The following is a 23,090-nucleotide window of genomic DNA, read 5'->3' as shown; positions in this document are numbered from 1 at the left end:
GCGGCAGGCGCCATTTTATCGAGCCGCCTGTCTCGGGTGCCGCCATGTTGGTGAGGAGAAATCACCGTTACGGCCAGTGTCCAAATCCCCGCGTCGCTGCACGCCGCCCGCCCGCCCGCTCCCAAGCCTCAGCCACCGGCGGCGAATAGAGACTAAAGCGGCAGCGCCGGCAGCGCGGGGCCGTTGCCCAGTGTTTGCAGTTAGAGTCCCATCTCTCTGGCGTGGTTGTTAATAGACTGGAAAGTCTGTGTCTGTGTCGCTCACTAGTAACCGTGAGTTTTTACCACTTCGTCACCTCTCGGCGGCGGCCGGGAGCAGGTACCCGCAGGCGGCGCAGGGGTCCTCCCCGCGCCCCGCCGCCGCCGGCCTCGCAGACCTGTCCTCCAGCCCCGCCCCGTTCTTGACCAAACATGACAGACTCTGAACATGCAGGGCACGACAGGTCGGGAACCCTTCTTGTCTGTCTTTCTGTCGGATGAGAGGAGGGGTCTGGGGCGGCGGGAGCGGGCCGGGGCCGCGCGCCTCCTGCATGACTTAGACGTCTCTGTGTGGCTCCATCAGTTCCATGACGTGCGCCCTTATGTAAAGCCCAGGCTGGCGGCCGCGGGGGAGGTCGGCCCGGCCGCGCCCGCCTCCCCGCGCCGGGGTCCTTTCCGGCCGGCCCCGCCCCCGGCCCGCACGTGCGAGCCCCCCGCCCCCGGGCGGCTCCGTCTGCCGTTCGGTCTGCGCCCGGCGCCTCCCGCGTGCGGGCTCGGTGCTGCGGTCCAGCCTGGGCTGAAATGAAGCCTCTCCCAGCGCAGGGTCCGCCGTTCACTTCCTGATGGGACGAGCCAGGAATTTGTAATAGCCGGTGTTCTGTTTGACTACTACCCTAGCACACTCCTAAAAATAAACTTGGTGTTTTTGTTTTTGTTTTTTTTTTTTTTTTAAGGAAAAACTTAAACCCCCAAAGGCCATGTGTTTATAGTCTTACCCCCTTGGAATTTGAAATAGTAAGTTTCAAGTTAAAAATGTTAGGTTTTGCAAAGCTTAGTGTAGCACAGTTTTCTTCTAAAGTGAAAACCCCGCGGATTATCCCATCTAGCTGCATTTTCTAAATACTGTGTATAATTTGAACATTTAACTGAGATTCTGATATTTTTGCTAGGCCTTGAACAGTTTTGGTTCTTTTAGTGTTTTGGGCGTATTTACATATTTTAGTAGCGCAAATAGCATATTTAAGTTTGGGTTAGGTTTTTATTTTACATTGATATCTTAATCATTAAAAAAAAAAGGAGGGCTTTAGTTCGTTAAAATTACTGGAATGAAATCTGTTGAATCTAATTCTTATTTAGAATATTTAAAAATATGGAACTCTGCAGTGACTCCTTAGGGAATAGAAGTAATCAAAAGTATACATTGTACTCTAGTCTAAACCGTACAAATTGCTTAAATTTTACCTGTGGAGTAATGTGATATGCTTTTGGTAAAGCATTCCAAACAGTTAAAAAAAAAAAAAAAAAAACCACAAGCAGAAATAACAAACATCATTGAAATTCGAAATATCTAAATATTTGGCAACCTTCAGAGTGATAAAGATATTTCAACAACTCTCATATGGTAATAATACAAGTAGATCACCAAGCAAGTCAATTAAACATGCAGTAATTTTTGGAAAGTAAAAAGAAAAAACACTCCTAAAAATTATGGCTATTGAGGCTTGCACTTGATATATTTTCATGATTATTTTACATTATCTTGTCATTAAAATGACATTATTCTTGGAATGGGTTAACTAATATTTTGAGAAATTTCCCACTCAATATCTGTGGACAAACCAATGACTGGGTTTTGCTAATGCAGCTAAAGTTCATAATTTTGTATGGAAGAAGGAAATAACGTTCTCTGTTCACAAAGCAGCTTCAATATGTAGAATTATGTATTCTATGTAATGAAGAAACCATGTCACCAAATTCAGATATTGAAATAATTTTGCTAGCAAGGAACTCTGATGCCAGACTTTAAAAAGACTTTGGAATTTTAAAATAATGAATTACAGGGCATATGGGTGGCTCAGTCGGTTAAGCATCTGACTCTTGATTTCTGCTCAGGTTATGATCTCAGTTTGTGGGATTGAGCCTTTCTTCCCCCTTGGACTCTGTGTCAGAACAAGATTTTAAATGGGAATGGAAATTCTCAGAAGGCAACTTCTTTTTTTCTTTAAAAAAAAAATTGTAGTTCTTGCATTTTAAAAACATTTATTTATTTTGAGAGCGCACATGCATGAGTGCACAATTGGGGGAAGGGCAGAAAGAGATGGGGGGAGAGAGAAAGAGAGAGAATGAGAGAATCTCAAGCAGCCTCCTTGCTGGCAGCCAGGATTCAGGGCTTGATCTCACGAACTGTGAAGTCATGACTTGAGCCAAAACCAAGAGTTGGATGCTTAACGGACTAAGCCACCCTGGCACTCCTCTTGTACATGTTTTACATGATGAACATTTTGTACAAGGTTTGTTTGCCAGCTTTAAAAAAAAAATACCCATTTGGTGTACTTTTCTTTAAATATTTCCATGTCTGGAGTGAAAACATGGTATTTTTATTAGTGTTAACTAATATAATAATACCGATAAATTTGTGGGTATATAGAATGTTAGTAGAGGACTTCTGCATAGGATCTGAGAAATCAATAATAGAGGTGGAGAAGGAGTTGGGGAGAATCCAAAGTGAGACAAAATTCTTAACCTCTTTTCATTCATTTCTTCCCTTTCATCTAGTTCTCTTTGGCACAGCTTCAGCCACCTAGCTTTGTATTTCACAGGATGTTAATCCAATTAAAACAATTCACAGACAACTTTTAAAGGCTAAATACTGTGAGTTCCTGTTTTGGACACATGTACAGTGGAGTAGGAAAGATAGATACATACCTAAGTGTTACATAATTTTCTGAAATATTCTAAAAATGAGTTTTACAGGGCCTGCACTGGGAAAAATGGTAATTTTAACATGAACAATATAAGACCTTGTGATTCTGAGAGTCTTTAATTGTTAAGAGATATGTAGAATAATTTCCTTTAGGAGGAAGTTATTCTTTGCCCATTATGAGCAACCTTCCCACCTCCTCACCTCCTTCTTTTCCTCCTCTCCTCACTTTTCTTCCTCATGTAAAACAAGAACAGCAAAACTCCCAACTAGTCAGAATTACAGTGTGTGTATGTATGTGTGTGTATATATGTATGCATACATATATGTGTGTATATATACATATATGCATATATGTGTGTGTGTGTACAATATATATAAAGATTATTTATTTTGAGAGAGAGAACACAAGCCGGGTAGCAGCAGAGGGAGAGAGAGAGAGAGAGAGAGAGAGAATCCCTCTCACAAACCATGAGATCATGACCTGAGCCAAAAACAAGAGTCAGACAGTTAATCAACTGAGCCACCTAGGCACCCGTATACAAGTTTATATTATTTCCCTCTTCTCTCTCCCTTGCACATAATGATTGAAACCTTACTAAGAGACGGCACTGGAGAATCTGAAGGGATGAGGATGTAGAAGATGATTACACTTTACATTTGTAATAGGGCTTTCATTTGATTCTCACATTAATCCCATGAGGAGAGGCATATAGTATTACAGCATTCAGTACCTTGTCTAGGGGATCCCACAGATGGAGACTAGATAGCACACAGGTATGCAAACTTCTACTTGCATTACTTTCACTCTTCATTAAGTCTGCATAGGGATGCAGTGCGCTAAGTTCCAGCCTTTACTTTCTGAATTGTTGTGGGTTGTAATGTGGTAAATCTAAGAAACCCCTGCATTCGCAGTAAAACCTAAGTTTTGATCATCATTTTTCCTCTCACTTGGTTAATATTTTTTGTTTTTCGTGATTGTTTATCTTATTTGTGAAATAAGGTAGTTGAATTAGGTGATACTCATCTCTCTTCCCATTTTAGTCAATGTTAATTTAAAAAATTGCAGATGCCTTATCTCACATTAGAGTTCACTTGATGTTATATACAATATTTGGTTTGTAAATTAGTATGTATATTGAGCAAATGCCTTCCCTCACTAGGCTATTAATGTTTTATATATATATATATATATGTTTACATATATATGTATATATATATATTTGTTTATATGTGTATATATATGTTTATATATATGTATATATGTATACACCCACACACATATATTTTTCTTTTTAAAGAGAAAGCAAGCTTGCATGCAAGTTGGGAAGGGGCAGAGAGAGAGAGGGTGAGAGAGAGTCTCAAGCAGGCTCCTTGCTAAACGTGGAGGGCTCAATTTGACGACCCTGGGATCATGACCTGAGCTGAAACCCAAGAGGTGGCCGCTCAGATTGAGCCACCCAGGCAGCCTTATTTTATTTTTAATTGTGGTAAAATACACATGTAAAATTTACATCTTAACTATTTGTAATTGTACAGTTCAGTAGTGTTAAGGACCTACACGTTGTTATACAACCAATCATCAGAACTCTTTTCGTCTTGCAAAACTTAAATTGTATCATTAGTTTATTTTTTACTCCTGAATCTACTCATTTAACTATTATGAAAACTACCAAAGTGAGCTTTTCTTTAGCAAATATAAAAAACTCAAGTTCTACGTCATGTTCAGGTTTGATGTTGGAAACCACTTTGACTCTTAGAAAGACATTTTTCTTTTCTTAGCCCTTCATAAACAAATCATTTCATTTACTTTTGAATTTTCATTGATTAAATTTCCATTCAGCAGAATTCTGTGCCAAGTATATAGTGTTAAGCACTGAGGAAACAAATCTGAATACAATCTCACTGAATTTGCTCTCTAGGATCTTATAATCTAGTAAAAGAAACAGACTGGTAAATATATAATTGCAGCACCAGTCATATAATAGAGGTATAATTTGAAGGTGGCAGTGGCATAGATGGGGGATTCACGGAGACATCATGTCTGGAGGATGAGTAAAAATTTGGCCAGAGACACATATATGAAAAGCATGAAGAAGTAAAATGGCATAGTAGGTTTAGAGATGATAAAAGTGTTAGTATGTGAAGCATGTACAACATATTTTGGGGAGTGAGGAAAAGGCTTCCGTGAATTAGGAATCTGACCCTGAATGATGTAAAGATCTCATCAAAGTTTTTAATTTTTTGATTTTTTTTTGTAGTTTATTTAAGTAATCTCTTTACCCAACGTGGGGCTCAAACTCAAGACCCCGAGATCAAGAATCACATGTTCTTCTGACTGAGCCAGTCAGGCACCCCTCTCATCAAGTTTTTTAAGCAGGAGAATGTTCAGGTGCATTTTTTGGCATGATACCTGGAGGCTAGGAGGAGGCAGACTATGGAAAGGGATATCAGCAGAAGGAAGATAAGTTAGGGAGCTTTCAATGATTTTCATGAAATATTAAGCAGCTAATATTTAGTATATATTGTTTTGGACTTGGGAAAGATAGCAATAAAGAAAAAAATCCTTTACCCAATGGAGCTTACATTTTCTTTAGAGAAAAAGATGATAAACATGAAAAACAAATGTGATCAATGCTGATAGAAAGGAAGGTGGGTTATCCTATGGGTGTGGGAAGGGTATTTCCATCTTAAGTAGGGTATGTTAGGGAAACATTCAACTGAAAAAGGAACATTTGAACAAAGCCCTAGAATGAGCAATCCAGGCCCAGTACATCTGGGAGAAAAGCATTCTAGATAAAGGGAACAGAAGGTGGAGAAAGCCTAGAACTAGGAATGAGCCTAGTGTAATTAAGGAAAAAAGGGGGCAGTGTGGCTAGAGAAAAGAATGAGCAAGGGGAAGAGAAGTAAGAGATGAAGTTGGATGGGCAAGGGTGACTGTGTAGGGCCTTGGAAGGCCATATTAGGGAACTTGGATTTCACTCTGAGTGGTATGGGAGCCACTGGAGGATTTGAACAGAGGAGGTGCAAGGTGATGCTATAGTAAAAGAATGGTAAAAAGGAAGTTGCCTGAAGTAATATAAGTGACAAGTGATGATGGTTTAGGCCAAGGAGGTGAAAATGGTTGGATTTTGGATATGGTTTGAAGATAGAACCAATAGGATTTGCTGATGGGTGTGGGGCATGAAAAAAGGGAATGAATCAAAGCCACTATAAAAATCTAGAAATTGGGTAACGAGGACCTAATCAAAAGCATTGACAGTAAGAAGGCAGACAGAAGTCAAAATTCATGGGATATTTCTTAGCATTGATAGAACTGGAGGTAAAGATCTGAGAGTTTTTAACAAAGATGTTAGTCTAGATGCTGAGATCACCCAGCTATGTGTAGTAGACCATGAAGAAGACAGGTTTTCTGGAAGCCAAGGGAGGAGAACGTTTCAAGGAAGGGGTGATCACAGAGCAGGTAAAGGAAAGGGTTGAAAACTGGTCACAGGATATAGTAAATTAGGACTTTTATTTATTTATTTATTTTTAATTTTTTTTTTAACGTTTATTTATTTTTGAGACAGAGGGAGACAGAGCATGAATGGGGGAGGGTCAGAGAGAGGGAGACACAGAATCTGAAACAGGCTCCAGGCTCTGAGCTGTCAGCACAGAGCCCGACACGGGGCTCGAACTCACAGACCGTGAGATCATGACCTGAGCCGAAGTCGGCTGCCTAACCGACTGAGCCACCCAGGCGCCCCAAATTAGGACTTTTAAAAACATGAATGAAACAGTACTGCAGGGCTTGCAAACAGTTGGCCTTCAGACCAAATATCTTGTTGTTTGCCTGACAGGATGTTTAACAATACTTGTGCTTGAATGCCACTAGACTTGTGGTCTTCATCCTTCACAATCTTTTCACTGATCCTTTCTTTGCATATTCAGCACCTAAGGTCTGCTTATGAAGTGACTTGCTGACCACTTATGCATTTGAGTTTGTGACCTTTTGTTATGCGATGAAGTCAAGTGTTCACCTGGACAGACAAGTGATCTGACTTCCAAAAAAATCTCAGAGAGATGGGTGACCTTGAATTCACCAAGTCAAGTCTCCGGCCAGTCTAGGGCTGTCAGAATATATTTTGTGCATCGATGCCCCCAGTGGTCTTGCTTGAATCTCTCAGATTCAGAACTGATCAGTCTCAAGGCTGATCAGACTTGGGGATGTTAATTCATGCTAAAAAATAATAACAGTGGTTAACATTTTTAAAACTTTTTTTTTTTTTTAAGTTTATTTCTTTTTGAGAGAGAGCAAAAGCAGGGGAGGGACACAGAGAGAGGGTGACACAGAATCTGAAGCAAGCTTCAGGCTCTGAGCTGTCAGCACAGAACCTGATGCGGGACTCCAGCTTGTGAACCACGAGATCATCACTTGAGCCAAAGTTGGACACTTAACCAACTGAGCCAGTCATGCGCCCCAACAGTGGCTAACATTTTTATGGTGCTTACTATATGCCAGGTTCTGTTTTAAGTGCTTTCCATGAATTACTTCATTTAATCTTCACAATAACCCTATATAACAGCCCTCGTTTTACAAATGAAGAGAGATTGATGAATTTCCCAAGGTCACAGAGTAAATCAGTGGGAACTCAAGTAATCTGATTGTAGAGCTTACACTTTTATTTGAGGATAGACATCTCTATCACAAGAGAATGTGTATGTGTATATCAGAATACCAATTCAGTCATGTAAAATGAGGATAAGATGTTTTCACCAGGGAGGGTATTCTCTCTATATAAGATACTATATGGAAAACCAAATTATCAAAAGTTGCTTAATGAACAGGAGTATGGGATTAGAATGAAGGAGTTCATTGTAAATGACTGCAATTTTAAATGGCATCAGGCTCTAATAAAGTTCATAATATATCTGCCAAGCAGTTACTTGCATCTGTCAGCTTTACAGGATATCCTCTTTCCTGAGCAGTGCTTACATGGGCACTGGCCATATTTGTCTCTTCACCTTTCCTTTTTCAACATTTCTATTGTTAAACAGCCCTCCTTTCTGATAGGTACATTTCTTCTCGTTGCATGTTAATGTCTTAAATTTAGTCGTCTTTTACTTGGTCCTGTGTGTCTGACTTCTTCATCTCTGTTTTGGTTCATCTTCTTTTCATTTTATGGTTGAACTTTCTGAGGTCATTCCTATTTCTTGTATCTTTTTTTGAAGTGTTTGGTTCCTGGGAGATGCTACTTGACTGCTGATGCCATGTACCAACCCAGATAGTAGTTACTGGATGACCTTAGCAAAAGCAGTTTTAGCAGATTATTACTATTGGCAAAGAGCAACGTTTCTCTATTGTAAAATGATTTTGTATTTTTCTTTTGCTTTACTTTTTTAATGTGAGTTCATGGCTTAACATTACTAATTTGAATGAACTTTTTAAAAAGTAATTTTTTTTGAGACAGAGAGCAAGTGAGTGTGAGCTGGAGAGGGGCAGAGAGAGAGAGAGAGAGAGAGAGAGATGGGGATCCAAGCAGGCTCTGCCTGTCAGCACAGAGCCTGACACGGGGTTTGAACTCACGAATTGTGAGATCATGACCTGAGCTGAAGTCCAACACTCAACCAGCTGAGCCACCCAGGAGCCCCCAAGTGAACTTTTTTATTACTTCAACTTTCATAAATCATACCCACATTTTTGAATGGCAAGTAACCAAAGCAAGTCCCAAGAAGTGTTTAAAGGGAATCCTAAGTTAATTATCATTAAAAGGACAAAACCATGTAAAAATCAACAACAGTCTATTTATAAAAGTGATAGAAAAGGGGCACCTTGGTGGCTCAGTTGACCGAGCATCCGACTTTGGCTCAGGTCATTATCTCGCATTGCAGTCCGTGGGTTCGAGCCCTGCATCAGTTTCTGTGCTGATGGTTCAAAGCCTGGAGCTTGCTTTGGATTGTGTGTCTCCCTCTTTCTCTGCCCCTACCCCATTCACGCTCTGTGTGTCTGTCTCTCTCTCTCAAAAATGAATAAACATTAAAAAAAAATGGTAGAAAAAAAGAACCTAGATTTAGAACTCATGATACTTAATATTTTACATATATTGCTATTTCTAATCCACATGCTTTAATTCATTTGATCCACATAGAAAGAACAGATATTATTATCTTCGTTTTGTAGTTTAGGAAACAGGTTAAGAGGGTAAATAACTTGTCCAAGGTGATGAAGCAGCTGAGCGAGAACCAGTCTATGTCTTGCTGCATTCGGTTTCGAACTCTCTGCCTTGCTGCCATTGCCTCTTAATGGTGGTAAATCTTACTGCATTTACTGATGCTGGATTGGGATATTGGATCCTTAAAAGGGCTTGGGTTTTGTTTTTTTCTTCTTTTAGATATTACTTGATCATGGCAATTTGAGCCTACTTTATAAATTCATTTTCTATGACAAAGAGTTTTTCTAAATCCTAAAACATTAAGAATGGAATGTATAAAGAATGTTAATTTTCTCACATATTTTTAAAAGAGTATGAAATCAGTTCAATCTTAGTAACTGTGCACATTTTTAGCTGCAGTAAACAAGAATTCTTCTATTGTATATGCATTTTAACCTTTTAAGACAATTTATTGAAAATGCATTGAGGGGTGCCAGGGTGGTTCAGTTGGTTAAGCATATGACTCTTGATCTATGCTCAGGCCATGATCTCACCACAGTTCATGAGATGGAGCCCCAAGTCGGGCTCTGTACTGACAGCCCGGAGCCCGCTTTGGGATTCTCTGTCTTCCCCTCTCTCTCTGCCCCTCCCCCACTCACATGCACACTCTGTCTCTCTCTCTCTCAAAATAAATAAAATTTAAAAGAAAAAAAGAAAATGCATAGAGATCAGAAGAGCCAATACCTCTTTTGCTTGAATTTTCTTTGATGACTGACAGTTGACAATAAAATGTTAGATCACTGGTTCTTGTGTCTGGGCTTTGAATTTTTCATGAAGTCTGTTCTTTGGCCCATAAAGGAGCTTGTGGGTTGGTTTATTTTCTATATCCTTGGGATACATAGGAGCCTATTTAAAAAATGTTTTATGTAAGCAAATGAAAATAGAAGTGAATAATGCATTTATGTAAGAAATACCTACATAGTTTGGCTGTATATATATATATATATTGTAGCAAATATATATATATATTTGGAATACCAGATACCCAAGTATGAAAACCAATGTTTGACCAAAGCTCAGACTAAAGTTAATATCCCCACCATAGATTAAATTTCTGGAATATGTAAATAATTCTGAAATATTATCCCTCAAATTATTATTAGAAATTTTAGTGGTCTAGTTGTTGTTTTTTCTCCCTTAAGTGTAGTTATTTACTTTGAGAGCGCAAGTGAGCTGGGGAGGGCAGAGAGAGAGAATCCCAATCAGGCTTCACACTGCCAGCCCTCAGCCTGACTTGAATTCATGAACTGTGGTGAGATCATGACATGAGCCCAGATCAAGAGTCTGATGATTAACCAACTAAGCCACCCAGGGACTTCTGTTATACTCTTCTTAAAATCAATAGCTAACTTACCCTATCAATAATATTACTCAGGTTTTCTACTTGGCTATTAGAAAATTGTTAGTTTCTTTTGTACATAAAATGGTTTTCATAATCATTAATTACACATTTTTCTCTTACATTAATGTACATTTGTACTTCATCTCATTGATAAAATTTCAATATATAACACACACAAGAAGATTCTTGTTTTAAGTTCTACCTGTAATACCTTCTAAACCTGGAAAATGAAAATTCAGATACAATAGTAAATCCAGATGACATGGCCTTTTGCATATATATGACCTTGTTGCACTGATTAGATATAATAGTAACTAAGGATCATGTAATTTCCAGTCATGTCATATCCAGGGATCCAGAAATGGCTTGAAGCAGGCCAAGGCAGAATGGAGGAAACATGCTTTAGCTGGATACCTAGGCCAAAGACTAATTTTGGCATATCTTAAAAAAAAAAAATCTACTCCTACCACCCTCCCCAAAACCTGGAGCCTCATATAGGTAATCTCATATCAGTTAATTTGGCATATTTAAGATTTACAGACCGAGTAGGTTTTTTGGATATTACTGGGTTGTAGGCAGTTTTACCCAGTTCACTATAGATTCATGCAACAGGATGTTTTCAACTTTTGTTCTGATGACATGACACCTAGATTATTTTCTAGCTTTCAAATTCTAAGAGTGTTTTATTTGCTGAGATTTGTTTCTGTTGAGTTTCCAGCTTCTCCAGTCTATATTGGAGAGCCTAAGTCAGAAGGATAAATTGAAAGGGAATGAGACTAATTTTAGCTTAGTGAGATACCTGAGATAGTAAATGAAATTTTAAAAAGAATAATTTTGGGGGCGGTTGGATGGCTCAGTCGGTTGAGCGTCTGACTTTGGCTCAGGTTATGATATCACGACCTGTGAGTTCGAGCCCCACATGGAGCTCTGTGCTGACAGCTCAGAGCCTGGATCCTGCTTCGGATTCTGTGTCCCTCTCTCACTCTGCCCCTTTCTCGCTCATGCTCTCTCTCAAGAATAAATAAAACATTAAAAAAAAAAAAAGAATTTTTAAAATGTAGTCTCAAAAAAACTTGTGACAAGTTAACACAGTTTTGTTTTATTCCCCTAATAGTTTGTCTCGCTTATGGCATAAAGTATGCTTGAGGAGTAATGTGGTTATCCTTCATGGTGTCAAACATACAAGCTCAAGGATATTTTTTATATTTCTTCATTTCATAGATTAATATACAATAATACCTCTTTTATCTGGCATTGGATAGAGGCAGGGAATTTAGCATCAACAGATATTTGATTATCAGAAACTAATTTTATTAAAAATATTTTCAAAGGAACTCTTATATGGCATGCCTTCTTGTCATACTGACTAGACAGTTACTGATTTATCCTTTTCTTAGTTACTTTGGATCATCATGAACATCTAATGTCACCATAATCACTATGAACCTTAGGTATTATACTCCATTTTGTATTTCCTTGTTGTGTTCAGGAGACTTTGGAAATATGGGAGGCTTTTATACAGACTGTACCCAAGCGTTGCTTAATGATAGGATAAAGGAGAAATACCCTAAAGAACAGACTTCATATTTGGTCTACCACAGCTTCTTTTCTGCTTTTACTTGTTTGAGATAATTTTTCATTGTTGTTCTCTGAAGAAAAATAAAGGAAATTTCCCCCTTGGAATCCATGCTTCTTGGGTTTATATCCTTTCCCAATTTCTATGAAAGTGCCTGTCATCTACCATACCCATTCTATTAAAAGGCATGTATTTCATCGCTTCTCGGCCTTTTGGCTAAGATCAACTGTAGTATCTGTTCTTATCAGTTTAAAAGGCATATATTTCAGGTAAATCAAAAGAGGAAAGGAAACTTCAGTTGAGGGCTACTCATCTCAATCCTTAAACAACTTTGTGATGGTAAATTAATTGATCCTATTTGCAGATGAGGAAACTGAATATTAGGGGGTAAAATAATTTGTTCAAGTTAGTATATAGGTTGTATATGACTGGGAGGCAGAATTTGAACCCATATCTTGCTGGCTCTAAAGCTTTTGTTCTTCTACCTTACTACAGTACCTTTTTAAGTAACCAGTTTTCACGTGTCACAAGTTTGGTTATTCTTATTTAGCACTCCTGCTTTAATTTCCAGGTTCAGGTGATCTCTCTTTGCCAGAATCCTGGGTCCTCATTAAATAAGGTGGTTTTGTTTGTTTGATTGATTGATTGATTGATTGATTGCTTGATTTGGGTGTGGGTCCTCTTTAATGTTAGGTGAAAATTGCTATTCTGGCAGCCAACCATCTCATTAGTATTCTACTCTATTTTCCGGATGTTGGTGCTTAGCCCCTTTTCGTTTTCATTGAACAGCAAACCCTAGTGATAACATAGCAATTTCCATTACTTCCAGCATTCCTTTCTTTTCTTTCCATCTTCTGACTTTGACATGGAGGCTTTTACCTTAAGTAAGCTATTGCCTAAACTACACCATTTTTCTTTTCCAAGTCCCATAAGTGATCTTTAATCAAATTTAACAGTACTTTTCATCAGAAACCCTGGAGACTGGAAAGCAGTGGGATAATACATGTTTTTTTAAATTCTTACTGAAGTACAGTTGACAGTAAAATATAGTATTAGTTTCTGGTGTACAACATAGAATGTACAATTCTGTACATTACTCTGTGCTCCTCACAATAAATGTCACCATCTGTCACCATAGAATGTTATTACACAACATTATTGACTATATTCCCTATGCTGTACTTTTCATCTCCGTAACTTATTTATTTTTTTAATTTTGTTAACATTTTAATTTATTTTTGAGAAGAGAGACAGAGCATGAGCGGGAGAGGGGCAGAGAGAGAGGGAGACACAGAATCAGAAGTAGGCTCCCGGCTCTGAGGTGTCAGCACAGAGCCCTATGTGCGGCTCAAACTCACAAACCACGAGATCGTGACCTGAGCCGAAGTTGGACGCTTAACTGACTGAGCCACCCAGGCGCCCCCGTTGAGTTATTTATTTTATAACTGGAAGTTTATACCTTTTAGTCCCCTTCAACTATTTTGCTCATTCCCCTACCCCCCTCTACTCGAGCACCCACCAGTTCTGTGTATTTATGAATCTGTTTCTGTTTTTTGTTTGCTTGTATGTTTGTTTAATTTTTTAGATTCCACATGTAAGTGAAATCCTATGGTATTTGTCTTTGACTTATTTCATTTAGCATAATATTCTCTATGTCTGTCTGTACCTGTTGTCCCAAATGTCAAGATCTCATTCTCTTTTTATGGCTAATATTCCACGTCTTCTTTATCCATTCATCTACTGATGGACACTTAGGTTGCTTCCATATTTTGTGAATTTAAATAATGCCGCAATAAACATAGGGGTGCTTATATATTTTCAAGTTAGTGTTTTTATTTTCTTTGAATAAATACCCAGTAGTGGAATTACGGGACCATCCTCCATACTGTTTTCCACAGTGGATGCACCAATTTACATTCCAGCTAAACTACACCGGTACTTTATCAGCTTGTCTGGGACCCTGAAATGAACAGGGAACCCCATTTTCCAGCTCTGCATGATTTGATTCTTTTTACTTCTTTTTAAAATATATATATAATACAAAATTTGGACTAATTTTCTTTGAGCCCCTGAGAAAAATACTGTTTAATAAAAAGAAAACCCTATAGCACCTTATAACTCCAAGTCCCATATTATCAGTTGAACTGATCTAGCCTGGTGGCTGCCATTTCCTTAACAAACATTAAAATAATTTCTGTGGAACTGAAGTAGTTATATTTACTTTTGCATGTCAGAAATGCAACTTTTAGACCTTAACAGTTTCTCTGTATCGTCTCTTAAAATACCACTTAAACGCATGTTGAAGTTTCTTTTCCTCAACATTTTATTGTGAAAAGTTTCAAACATGCAAAGATGTTGAAGTTTGTAGTAAACACCCTCATAGCCTACCTACTAGTTGGTGAGCTTCTTAAATAATCTTCTTTACATTAGCTGATATTAAGTGGTTTGGCTATTTGCAGTTTCCTCCTGTGACCAAATGTGTTAAGAACTATGGGTCTGGCACTCAGACTGTCTTGAATTTGGGCTCTAGCTCTGTCATTTACTAGCAGAATCAGTTAAGGTCTTTGTCCCTTCTCTTCACCTGTTTATTGGGGATAATTCAGAGTTAACATGAAAATGAAGCAAATGGATCAAAAATGTCTGCAGCATAGTAATTATTCAGTAATTGTTAACTATCATACTAGTTTGTTTTTTTTTTTTTACTAACCTGATTCAAGATGTTATTTTACTTCAGAATTACTTGGTCATACACACATTTGCTGGAATTGAAGATAGTCTTAAGTAGTGAAAGAATTAGATAATAAAAAGGGTAGACTAAAAATTGCTGGAAAAAAATTTTTTTAATGTTTATTTATTTTGAGAGAGAGTGTGTGGGTAAATGTGAACAGGTGAGGGGAGGAGCAGAGAGGGAAAGAGAGAGAATCCCAAGCAGGCTCCACGCTCAGCACGGAGCCCTATGCAGGGCTCAATCCCAGGACCATGAGATCCCAACCTAAGCTGGCATCAAGAGTTGGTTGCTTAAGTGACTGAGCCACCTAGACACCCCCTGAAAACTATTTTTAAATTATTTGTTAAAGTCACATATCCATAATCCTCTGATGGCCCCCAGTTTTTTAAAGGTTCTGTTCCAGCAGTATTTTGGACTTTAAGGGAAAAATAACAAAGTTAACTTACCCTTTTTCTTAGAAGAGGAAAAGCTAAAATGGAATCATTTGCATTTTCTGTTTATTAATATCTAGATTTGAGAGATTAATTGCAGGACTACTGAGACAAGCTGGCACTACAGTGAATGGTGAATGTTAATGCTCTCTTTAAAGGATAGCCATTAGTTTTATTTATGTTCTCTATTGTTTTTGTTCTGTATTTTTTGATTTCTGTCCTTATATTTATTATTTTCATTCTTCTTTTGGGTTTGCCCATTTCTGAATTCTTGAGTTGAATGTATAGTTCATTTGTTTTTAACCTTTTCATTTCCTGAAAACTGTGTTTATTTTATTTTTTTATTTTTTTTAACGTTTATTTATTACTGAGAGAGAGAGAGAGACAGAGCATGAGCAGGGGAGGGGCAGAGAGGGGGGTAGACACAGAATCTGAAGCAGGCTCCAGGCTCCGAGCTGTCAGCTGTCAGCACAGAGCCCGATGCGGGGGCTCAAACTCAAACTGTGAGATCATGACCTGAGCCGAAGTTGGTCACTCAACCAACTGAGCCACCCAGGTGCCCCCTGAAAAATGTGTTTAAATAAAAGCATAGATCTTCTAAGGACTCCTTTTCTTCGTTCAGGTCTTTTAATTAACAACTTAATGGTATACTCTGCACCAAATTTATACTGGGAGGTTTATCAGGAAGTTACATTGCTTGAATTCACGTTTCATTAATATGTTACTGATAAATTCATTACCTGAGTCAGATCATTATAATGCCTGCTTTGAAAATTTTGAGGCTGAAATGATGGGGATTATGACTTCCTGTGATATAGAAGATTAACACATTATTCATTCACATCCTTACTACTTTTAAGGAAAATCTTCACCCCATTCAAAGGAATGACCTCAGGAATAATGAGGTGACATTTAAATATACAAATTATGGGAATGTTTGTAATATTAATGGAGGATTGCCTGAAGGATAATAGTTTATTAATTTCTCAGTATTACTAATTTTCAGCTCATTTTTTCTGCCTCAGAACTGTTAGAGAATAAACATCCCCATCTGTGGTAAAATGTATGTATTTGGGTGGAGAGTGTCAAGTTATCAGATTCTCCAAATATATTCCATTCTTCTTTTGGAATCTTGCTTGATTTTTGCAGTGACATCCTGTTTTCCTGCAACTGTTTTATTTCCCCTTTAGATCTGTTTTTTACTCCCAAAGCTATCTTTCAGAATGAAGGTCTAATTATATCACCTTCTTTCCTGGAAACACTTCAGTGCTTTCTCATTTATATTAGAATAAACTCCAAATATGATCAAAGCTCTGCATGATCTAGAAGCAACCAGCCTAATTTTGAACCAACTTTCCTTTTTTCTTTATTATCCAGTGACATTGGCATTGTCTCAGTTTCTGTCTCAGTTCTACACAGAAATTTTGCTTATTATCTCTGTCTACCAGAGGTCCTTCCCCAACCCTTTATCTCTTAGGCTAACTCATCACCTCCATTCATTCATGACTTCCTCAGGGAAAGCCTTTCAGACTTCCCTGACAGATGACTTTCTCCTATTCTGTGCTCTCATAGCACTATTTACCTCCTCCATTTACTTGTATGGTTGTTATTTTATATATATTTGTGATTCTTTCGTTGATGTCTATCTCCCCCATCACTAGATTAAATACTTCTTGAGAGAAGAAACCATGTCTCTTTCTGGTTTATCATTGTATCCCCACTGAGAAGGTGGTGAATAAATACATGTTAAATGAACAAATGCCCCCCCCCCCTTTCTGTTGGGAGGACTAAAAATTCTTATATACATAAAGTTTGTGAGAATCCCTGCTCTAGATGTTGTGAATTTCATCCTTGGATTAAATCAGAATCTCAGAGGGGTTGGGTACCTGGCCGGCTCAGTCAGTAGAGCAAGCGACTCTTGGGTTGTGAGTTCAAGCACCATGTTGGCTACAGAGATTACTTAAAAAATAAAATAAAATCTTTTAAAAAATAGGAACATGAGACAATTGCATACTTGAACAATATTACTTTGTTTCCTCATATAATTGCTTTTTTGCAATTGGATTTTGACTGCAAACCCTTGGTTCAAATTGGGGCATGCTGTAGGTGATAAACTATTGCACTGAAGGTAGTGTCCATTGTGTGAAGTACTGACCATTGTACCAGCTAATAATGTCTTCATGAGCACTCAGGGGAGAAATTTTTCTGGTTTCACTCCTAGAAAAAAAGATGCCTCTCTTAAGCAACTGGTTTATATTTGTCTTAGAAGCACTGTTGTCTTGGGGCACCTGGGTGGCTTATTCGGTTAAGCGCAGCTCACGTCATATCATCAAAGGTTCGTGAGTTTGAGCCCTGGATTGGGCTCTTTGCTGTCAGCCGCAGAGCCCGCTTCAGATCCTCTGTCTCCCTCTCTCTCTGCCCCTCCCCTGCTCTCTCTGTCTCTCAAAAGTAAAAAAAATAAAACACTTAAAAAATTTTTTTAAAAAGATGCACCATTTTCTTGTACTTAATCCTTGTTTCCTGAAGGTCAGAGCCAAATTTGCAGCTCACATCTAAAAATGAGTCAGATTTCTGGCATACCCCTGTGTAAACTAATCTTAGTCTTAGCTTCATCTTAATCTTTGGAATTTTAACATATTTTATATTTTGATCAATAAAAGTTTCTTTAAATAGCTTTCAAGGAATAATACAGTTCACCTGAGGTTTTTTTTTAAGCTATGAATCTGCTTGCTGGGTGAGAAATGAGTTCACCCTGTCTCTCCATGCTGAAAGTGAAAAAGAGGGGAAAAGTAAAAAAGGTTATTATATATTAGGAGGAATTCTAGGTTTTATGTTCTGATTGGGTCATTTAGGAACTAGAAATTCTTCCTTTTGATTTTGTTCTGCTGTCACAAAAGTATAGAGATTTCTTTATAAAGAGGTATGAGGTGGGATATGAGAGTATCTGTTAGGCTCAGAGATACAGAGTCAGCACTTTTGTATGCACCTGCTAGGAATTTGGTGGAGTTTTATCTTAGCAGTACTGCTTTAGTCCTATCAGTATAGAACAGTATGCTACATATTCACTGCTGTATGGGTTATGATCTTTGGAGGAATTGTGATCAAAGGCTTTGGTATTTAGCCTGACTGAATATCAGAGTCCTTTTGTTTTCCTTCTGTTGCAAAATGAGTTTTTGTACCATCTGATGAAATAACAGCTGTGCAGAAGCATGTATGACTCTGGAGACCAAGCATTGGAATTAGAAGACTGTCAGACAAGTAAGAATAGCCATGACTATTATAAGAAGTGACTGGAAATTACTTTAGAGTGACCAGAGATTCTCTCACTTTGATTAGGAGATCAGATCTTAAAATTCAGACTTCTGAGTCTACTTTTGATAATCAGGTTGTCTTATCTTTTATTTGAATATAGATAGGTCAACTTTCCCTGTGATACTACTCCGTGGGCAGCAGGAAACATTAGCAGTAATTCATATTTTTTTCTTAGCTTACCAGCAAGAAATTTAGGACTATGCTGTTATCCACGACCACTTAGATCAATGACTTTAGTTTGTTGTAATTCTGGGGCTTTGCAGTATTATTTATCTTTATAGTCAATGTTAGTCACAAATTTTTGATAACATTTTCAAGTTACGTGACCTCTGTAGTTGAAAATAGAGCCCGAATGATTCTAGCATAAAGGGAGTGTCTGGTTTTTTTTTTCCTCCAGATAAATCATTGTTCTTTCAGACACTCCCACAGAAGCATAGTCTTTTGAAGGAGATGGGAAGGAAATATCTGAAATCGTCTAATTATTATATTTTTATATAGTTATCTGTATATATAAGTTAGATTTTGATGAGGCAAATATGAATAAGGATGTTGTTGATTCAGAAAATAAAGATTAAAAGGGTCACATATGTAAAACCATAAGAAGAATTGCTCAAAAGTGAGTAAGAAAGGGATTCTTAGTTGTCTCTGGGATAGAGATAACTTACATAGAGTTAAGCAGAATTTGGAAGGATTGTCATAAGACTATGCAGGATCTTAGGCTAATTAGAATTTAAAATTTTGCCCATAAATTTGTGCAAAATCTCATTCTTGAAGGAATTTGTATTTGAGTTGAGGCTTTGACAAATTCTAAGGTTGGTCAAGTAATGAAACTTGCCATGGCTATCGACAGTCAAAAAGGGATAAGCTGAGTTTCTGCAAACCAAATACATTCCACAGGCTGTAAGAACCTGTTAGAGAATAAAGATAAAAACACTTCAAATGTTGTAGATATCCATCAGATTTTTTAAAAAATTTTTTTTTTCAACTTTTATTTATTTTTGGGACAGAGAGAGACAGAGCATGAACGGGGGAGGGGCAGAGAGAGAGGGAGACACAGAATCGGAAACAGGCTCCAGGCTCTGAGCCATCAGCCCAGAGCCTGATGCGGGGCTCGAACCCACGGACCGCGAGATCGTGACCTGGCTGAAGTCGGACGCTTAACCGACTGCGCCACCCAGGCGCCCCTGATATCCATCAGATTTTACCACGGTAGTTTGTAAAGAGAAACTTTTTTTCTGAAACAATTAAGATGAGTCATCTAGGATATAAATGTTCAAGGTCCAGTTTGGGGATAACCATAAAATCGTAAAAACTCAGGTGAGGTAACTCTTCCGTGGCCCTGGTATGACCAGACAGTATTTTCCTTGAAAAGAAATATCTAGTTTGGGAAGTATAAGGTAGGGAGTTAGGTCAAGGCTTTGTCAAGAGGATCATATGTAAGCTATATAGTTGAGGGAAAAGATCAGAGTAGGCATGGGCAAGCCTATAGCCAAGCAAGTTTTCTGTTAATCACGCTGACAAATTCAGCCAGTAAAATTCAGTTTATTACTTACATAGACAACAGATCACCATGGTGTCAGCTTCTCTTGTCCATTGTCTCACTGGGTAACACTGAAACCAGATAATCACAGGCAACATGAGTGGTCGGATACCCTGTGTCTGAGGAACAGTGGCCAGACAGAAGAGTTTAGGGCAGTGGGTGAGAGAGCTTTGTAGCAGCACCTGCCACGACTGCATATATTTCCATAGTCTGGAGTATCATGAGGCATTCTGCCAGAGCTTAGGTCAGCCTGTGGTTAAGCCTGCCTATGTGGAGACATGTAAGGTTGCCAGGGTATGAGTACAGAGCAGTTCTTCTACATTATCCTTGGTGAAGGAGAAATGACAAGGTGAATTAGAACAAAAGCACAAAAAGAAGTATTACAAGCAATAGTTTCAAGTAGGTTGGAAATTTATGTTCTATTGGTCTTGGGATAAGCAGCCTACTTCTATAAAGTCATCTGCTTCTGGAATGTAAAGACATCCTGGACATCCTGACAGTCACTTGGTACCTTCTGAGAAATACCTTTTTTCTGGTGATGATATCAGCTTATGTCAGGAAGCTTGTATTTATGAGTAATATCTTTTAATATCATCCATCAGGAGTACGTGTATAGTCTTTTATTGAGGCTTTTGTGTTTCTTCCAGAAGACTCAGTTTCTGATCTGTAGCTTGTAACAGGAGCCTTTAGGCAAGCATAAAGAAAAAGCAGAAACTACCTGTGGAGGTAAGACTGGTTCAGATTAAGTTGTTTTAATAGCAACAGTATCAGAAAGGAGAAAAGTAGAATCCTTTATGAAGCAAATCGATTTATAAGGATTTAGTGAATAATTTACCTCAGAATAAGAACATATCATTGGCATTGACCAATTTCAGGGTTTTAAATTTATACCAGTGTATTATGATTTTCTCTAGTTGTCTGCAATCTAGGTAGTTAAATCTAGAGAGAAAATATTTTAAAACTTGTTTTTAAAATAATAGCTTTATTGAGATCAAATTCACCTTTTTAAAGTATATGATTCACTGGTTTTTAGGATATTCAGAGTTGTGCAGTCATACGACTATCTAATTTTAGAACTTAAAAAAAAATTTCTGGAACATTTTCATCACTCCGAAAAGAAAAACCCCATGACCACTGACAATCACTCCTCATTCCTTCCTCCAAACTACCTGGCAATCCCTAATCTACTTTCTGTCTCTGTGGATTTGCCTAAGAGATAAATTCGTTTAAAAATAATTTTGTTTGTTAACTGAACAATTATTTACATATCCATAAACATGAACATGTCTCTTCCTAAAAAGGACATAACCACTCTATTATTTTACATTAATAAAAAGTCATCCATTATAGAATTGACCTAGGTAGGAGTTTCTCTTTTTGAGTTATTAATTTTTGAAAAGTATCTTCGGTTTAGTAAATAAAACAGCTTTCATAATGTCGTTGAGCTAATTCAAGATCTAGAGAATGCCAAGCACTCTTAACTATATCTACTATCTCTTCCATTTTTGATTCACAAAACTAGATTAGTATCTGATACATTAGTAAGTGCTCAATCAAGAAAGCTTTGTTTTGTTTTGGTGACAGAACTGGAATTAGAATCCGGCTGTCTTCCCATGAAGTTACCTCTTCCCATTACACCACACATGCTTTCCATTGTGTCCAAAGCTTATTTTTGTAAAACATTTGTAAACAGGTCATAGATGTGGGGATCAGTGTTCTTTATGTCCTTTTTCTATCCTATTTTTTGGAAGCATACAGGAATTCACAAGTTTAAATTTGTTATTGTGTGAATGCTGGCTAAGGAGAAGAAAGAAAAATAAAATACCTTTCAGTGTTTTTTGTCTAATGATAGATATAAATGCCCCATATTTCACAGTTAAAGAATTTATGTAAAGTAGATCATAAATTCGTATGCAGCATTTTTAGCTTGAATACTGAGGTACTTAAATAGCTCTAGTCAAAATGTTAAGCATGAATTAGTGATTTTAAGATACAAAATGATTTATGCTTTAAGGGGCTCAATTTGGAGGAGAAGGATGGTAAAAGAAAGGATGAATGCCCATAGATTTTCTAGGTGCTGTTCAAATTTGATTATGGTATAAATATAGGCAGTATTCAATTTTTAAATGTACACCTTGATGACTTACACATTGATCACCACACAGATCAGTATACCGAATATTTCAACGCCCCAGAAGGTTCTTTAGTACCCTCTTTTTTTTTTTGGTAGTTACAACCCTCCAAGAGGTAATCATAATTTTGGCTTCTGTCACCATAGGTTAGTTTTGCCTTTTCTTGAAATATGTATATAAATGGAATCAAACAGTACTGTCTTGTATCTGGCTTCTTTTACTCATAATTGTGTCTATAAGATTCATCCATATTGTGTATAGCAGTGGTGAATTTGTTTTGCTTTATAGTATTACATTATATAAATAAAGCACGGTGTATTTATCCATTTACTGTTGGGTTTTTTTTGTTTTTTTTTTTTTTTTACAATTTTTTGACAGTTTTTTACTATTGTGATTAAGGCTGCTAAGAACAGAACATTCTGTGCTTATCTTTTCGTCAATATATGCACTCATTTTTCTTGGGCCTTAAGGTTTTATGGTGTTATAAAAGTTTAGAACTTTTTTTGTTAAAATAGAATGCCAAGCCTGCCTCACAAGAAAATTTCAAGTCTGCCTAAATGGATATATACCTTTTTGATTTTATAATAGAAACTGGGGAAAAATAACATTGAATTCATAGCCAATTTTGAGTGGTATCATGTGCCTGTTCTGTAATGCAAGGGTTATGGATATTATACATTCATTCCTTCAGTGAACAGCAGGGAACCATGCTATGTGTTAGAGATACAGCTATGAAAGACACGGTCATAGTTTACTTTCCCCAACCAATATGTTCAGGTCATTTGAACATAATGTATAAAGCACAGAGATAAAGAAATGAGAATTATTAGGGGAGTACTTAGGGTGAAGCATCTCACCTAAACCTGGGTAGTGAGTGGAAGCATCTCAGAGAAAATGACATCTGAACTGGGTCCTATAGAATGAACTGGACTTAGCCAGG

At 37.6% G+C, this 23,090-nt stretch overlaps 1 protein-coding gene and 1 pseudogene across 2 annotated transcripts in view; both read left to right on the top strand.

Moving 5' to 3' along the window:
* Positions 1 to 23,090, top strand: part of ZC3H6 (zinc finger CCCH-type containing 6) — a 69,724-nt gene continuing 46,634 nt past the window's right edge. For both annotated transcript variants that reach the window (XM_003984258.6, XM_019827582.3), the window contains exon 1: positions 1 to 442. In XM_003984258.6, coding sequence (XP_003984307.2) covers positions 411 to 442 — 32 coding nt within the window. In that variant the 5' untranslated portion in view covers positions 1 to 410. The remainder of the gene's footprint in view (positions 443 to 23,090) is intronic.
* LOC111559989 lies at positions 12,204 to 12,321 on the top strand (annotated as a pseudogene).

Source organism: Felis catus, chromosome A3 (genome assembly GCF_018350175.1).
Source record: "Felis catus isolate Fca126 chromosome A3, F.catus_Fca126_mat1.0, whole genome shotgun sequence".
In the NCBI taxonomy this organism is placed as follows: Eukaryota; Metazoa; Chordata; class Mammalia; order Carnivora; family Felidae; genus Felis; species Felis catus.
The sequence above is the reverse complement of the archived record's forward strand: the minus strand, read 5'-3'. Positions and strand labels throughout refer to the sequence as shown.